Source organism: Montipora capricornis, chromosome 10, assembly GCF_036669925.1.
Source record: "Montipora capricornis isolate CH-2021 chromosome 10, ASM3666992v2, whole genome shotgun sequence".
NCBI lineage: Eukaryota > Metazoa > Cnidaria > Anthozoa > Scleractinia > Acroporidae > Montipora > Montipora capricornis.
The window spans coordinates 67318103-67323102 of NC_090892.1; the positions used below are offsets into that span (position 1 = coordinate 67318103).

Below are 5000 nucleotides of genomic sequence, written 5' to 3' on the forward strand. Positions count from 1 at the left end.
AATTACCTGGAAGTCGGAAAGGTCATCATCGCAGTTTGCTCAGTGAGCATCTTGAGCAATTGCAAGCGAAGCTTGAAAAAATCCAGGCTTGACCTGGATTGGAATCCATGTCCGTGCGATTGCGCTTTACTTGCTCTACAAGCTGAGCTATCAATCCCGTTGGGAGTTCACATTTATCGCGTACGAGATACGAGATCATACGACCCGGGTTCCACTGGGAACTTACTGGTGGCGAAATGGTCCATTACAATGCAAGGCCTAGAAATCAGCTTTAAAGTTTGATGCCATTAAATGAAAAGAAAAACTAAACCATGCGTCATTTTTTTCAACCAAGGGTCCAGGGTTGGCGCAGTGTTGTGGCCCGGGTTCGATTCCCAGACTCGGGAGTCATATGTGGGTTGAGTTTGATGGTTCTCTACTGTGCACCGAGAGGTTTTTCTCCGGGTACTCCGGTTTTCCCCTCTCCTCACAAACCAACATTTGACTTTATTTCTGGTGGAGTATTTATCGTCCTCGAAGTGTGTTAACTTGAAGGCGTTGTAGAGTTAGTCCTTCCAAATGCCCGGTCTGGCCAGTTAGTTCTGTCAAAGGGAAAGCATCTTAAGTCACGACTTAAACCCGCTCATTTTCCCGCGCTTTGAACAATTTGCACGTAATTGCTTCGGCTACTCAGAAAGTTTTTCAAAAATATATTTTTGCTTAAGTTTAACTATAAATTGATTTACTGATATCTCGCCATGCATTAATTTCTGATTGTACAAATAATAATTGGCATATAAAAAGGTGAATTTTAACTTTCTGATAATGTTTGATTCCTTGCTTGAAGTGTCAACTTTCATGCCAAAAATTAATTCAGTTGGTGAAAGACTGACGGAGGTGACATTTTCTTTGTCGAACCATCTTATTACCTCTAAAAAGAATAACTGGCTCCAATTACAGCTATGGAAAGTGTGAATTATGGAATCATTCATTTTACAATATGAACACTTTGCGTCCTCCGCCTTTCCAAAGAGGAATAGCTCCTTCTTGGTGACTACTATTCTATGTAAAAGTTTGAAATAAAATTCCCTAAGTTTGTTATCTTTACAAACACATTTCACGCGGCAAAAAAAAGGTTTTCAAAGTTGCTTGATCAATTTGCAGGTCTCTTTCCCATTTAGAAATAGCCTTCAGCTCAATTGGTTCTTTATTTATGAGAAGCCAATAATAGTCTCTATTTTTCATTTTGGTTAAAAATAAAGAGATCTCTGGGGAAAACTGAAACATGCTATTTAACAGCAGATCTGATCTGTCCGTGGGGTTAGCCCTCGCACTTTCTACAAAGTGTCTAGGAATAACTGAAAAAGTTAGATGAGAAAGTTGCATCTAAGATCATATTTTTGGATGAATTCTGAGTAAGAAAGAAAATTCCCATCTGTTTTGAGAAGATCATGTACCAGATAGACGCCACGATCGTACCAGTTCCTGTAAAAAATACTTTGACCGTAGATTAAAATATCTTTGTTGTTAAATAAAATTTGCTCTTGGCCGGACTGATTAGGAAAAGATTCTTTCAGTTCCAAGAAAAACAGGAGAATCAATTTATAGAACTGAGGTAGCCCAATCTGATCTAGAAATTTCTTGTCATAATTACATCGTAATATGAAGTTTAGGCCCCCGTATCTTTCGAAAAAATAGTTAGGAATCGCCTTCCAAGATTCATCACCTTTATGTTCATCAGCTAACAGTCTGGAGATCCAAGCTAACTTTAATGATTTTGATAAAACATATATACTTGGTGCTCGTAGACCTCCTTGGTCGTAATCTAAAAACATCTCTTTACGCTTAATTTTGTCCTTTTTATTTTTCCAAATGAATTTAAATATGGCCGAATTTACAGCGTTAAGATATTCAAGAGGAACATCAAGGCTGGATATAGAGTGTATCAGTTGAGAGATACCAAGGCTTTTAGCTATTAGGCACCTTCCAAATAGTGTAAGACTCCGACAGTTCCATATGTCGAGGATGGTCCTCAATTTTTGCAATTTTAACGTAAAGTTGTATTTTTCATTTTCTTTCTCATTGTAAGAGATAAAAGTGCCCAGCACACGAATTGGTTTTTCTGGCCATTGAAATCCAAAGGGTTTGTCTTGTCTATGTCTCCACGTTCCCAGCCACAAAGCTTTAGTTTTCGAAGGGTTCAATTTCGGGCCGGAAATATCGCCAAAATTTTCCAATACAGCAATCGCCTTGTTAATCGAGTTACAATTACTGTTAAGAAGCGTGGTATCATCAGCAAATTGGCTTAGTTTTAATTCCTTACCGAAAATTTTTATACCCTGGATTTCTTTATCTTGCCTGATTTTGCACGCTAGTAATTCCGCGGCCAAGATGAATAGACACGGAGACAGAGGACAGCCTTGTCTCACTCCTCTTGACAAGCGAAAATAATTTGTGCACAAACCATTGTTTAGTACTGCTTTCTCTGTGTTAACATAAAATACGGAAATCCAGCGTTGAATGCTTTCACCAAAATTAAAATGCTCAATGGTTTGTATAAATTTCCATTCAATTGTGTCGAAAGCCTTTCGAAAATCCAGCTGTAAAAGTATACCTGGAATGTTGCGAAGCTTTGTTTGTTCAAGAATGTCATTAATTAGCCTGATGTTTTGACCGATGTATCTACCTTTTATGAAACCTGTTTGGTCACGGTTAATTAGTAGGGTGAAGACTTTCTCCAGTCTCTTGGTAATAACTTTTGATGCAATTTTGTAGTCTACGTTTAATAGCGTTATTGGGCGCCAATTAGCAAGTGAGGAGAGGTCGGAGTCCTCTTTGGGTATAAGTGTAATTACGCCTCTCCGTTGAGAGGGTGCCATTTCACCCACTCTGTACGAAGCGTTGAAACTGTCAACCAGATCCTTACCCAATAAATAAAAAAAAAACAGGTGTAAAATTCCCAAGTAAATCCATCCTCTCCTGGTGATTTATCTCTGTTGAATGAGGATAAAATGTCTTTACACTCCTTGAGAGTGGTATCTCCTTCTAACTTGCTACTCACCGAATCTTCGAGTCTAGGTAATTCTAAGTTTTCAGTAAAACTTATGAATTGCGCATTTTCAAAGCTAGTGGTAGAAGTATAGAGCTCTTTATAAAATATCTCAATTTTCCCAAGTATTTCTTTTTCTTTGGTCACTGACTTACCCTCCGGATGCTTCAACTCCTTTATTGTTTTATGATTGTAATTTCGTTTCTCTAGGTTGAAGAAATATTTAGTCGGTTTCTCACCCTGCTCAATCCATCTTGTTTTAGAGCGAACAATTGAGCCCTTTCCTCTGTTTTCATAGATGAGACAAAGTTCCTGTTTCAACTGGTTATGTTCAGCTTCTAAGCGGTTTGCTCGATGGCTGTCGGCACCGCTACCGCTAGAAATGAGTTGGTCTAGATCGTTCAGTCTCTTTTGGAGACTCCTATTTTACTTATAATATTGTACTGTGGAATGTTCTTGTAGTCCCTGAGGATGACGTAGATCATTGAGAGCTTGGAATACATTGTAAACTGAAGACAGTAGTTTTAAGGCCCCACTTGGTCTGTTTATTTGCTATTCAACAAACTTCTGAGGGACAACCGCAAACGTGTATTGAGTTTCCTAATGTTTAAAACGATTCTTCTTTGGAAAGCCGAACTTTAACTGCTTTCTTGAGGCAATTTTTAAGGAAGAATTGTAATTGAATGTTGAGTGCTTTAGAAAGTTTAAAATGTATTTTATAACTTCGCCTCTTATTCTTAGCTAGTCTGTGGCCTGCGTGGCTGGCGGGTTTTGTCCGAGCGGCGAAGCCGCGAGAGGATTGGCGCGGGGGAATGATTCCCCAATTTTCGCTGCTCCTTTGCTCGCTTGGACAAAACTGCCAGCTATCCGAGGCTGTATTTTTTTATGGTTGATTGACCAAAATAATTAGTTGAGTGTTATAAACTGCTTTAGTCTTACCAGTTTACGCTTCATAATTTCAGGTTCTCCGCACAAAGACAAGGCCAGGGATCATTCCTGTTCGCGGCCTTCTATGCTCCTACAAATGTTTCAATACCGAAGGACACGACTATTTTGGCATCGCTTACGTTGGAGAAACGTGAAGATCTTACGTTAGTAGCGTCAAGAGTTTATCTGCTTCAGTGAACTGCAACTGCCAGATCATTTTAAAGATGCTCGGTTGAATTCATCGCCCCACTGTGTGTGGTAAAATTTTGATGGAGGAGAGCTTTAGTTGAAGGTTGACTCTTTTATGGTGTTACACTTTTTCAACAGCCCGTCACGTTTCGATAGCTGTCTTCTTGAGCGTGGTCATTTGTTAGTCGTTGGATGGTTCTAAAGGCAGCTCAATTAAAGGGAAAACCTTGGAGGTCTTCTAAATGAAATTCATCAGACAGGGTTGTCCATTGATAATCCAGCAGGATATGAATATCGTCACAAATGGGCCGTGACAAGCCCAGAGGAGATAAACAACTGGGCTGGAAGGAGATTTATGGTTATTTTGTTTTGTCTTCTGTCTATCTTGCATCAGCGCTTCTCTCTTGAAAGGCGTTCTCCCAAATTCTGGAAGCAAATCACCGACAAATGGAAACTGACTTTCATGCAAGGGAAATCTTCGTTGTTCTGAGAAATCGTCGGGATTTTGAAGTGTATGGGAATTTTTGACGCCATTGTGTCATCATGTTGTTTCATTAACACACTCTCGAGTTTGCGCACGGAAGGCAGCATGCTATTTGACTTCAAAAGGTGACAGAATTTGTTAAACGTAGTTAAATCTCCAACTTAAAGTCTTTTAGCAAAATATTAGCCATCAAAAACTGGTGAAGTCTTGGGTAACAAAGGTATTGATGATCCCATACTTTCTATGTCATATAGAAAGTATGAGATCATCACCGAATTTTTAACGCATCATTGCTCAGAGATTGTCTGGCATATGTGGTTCAAATTTTCAGAGATAGCTTTCGAATTGCATTTTCAATATTCAGTACTTTTT

The 5000-nt window shown here is 39.1% G+C and overlaps 1 protein-coding gene across 1 annotated transcript in view; it reads left to right on the forward strand.

Moving 5' to 3' along the window:
• The window catches only part of LOC138018988 (leucine-rich repeat-containing protein 69-like), a 13023-nt gene that overhangs the window by 5523 nt on the left and 2500 nt on the right, over positions 1 to 5000 (forward strand). The window contains exon 10 of the mRNA XM_068865661.1: positions 3991 to 5000. This exon is cut by the window's right edge and continues 2500 nt beyond it. Within this exon, the coding sequence (XP_068721762.1) occupies positions 3991 to 4110 (120 nt within the window). The 3' untranslated portion in view covers positions 4111 to 5000. The remainder of the gene's footprint in view (positions 1 to 3990) is intronic.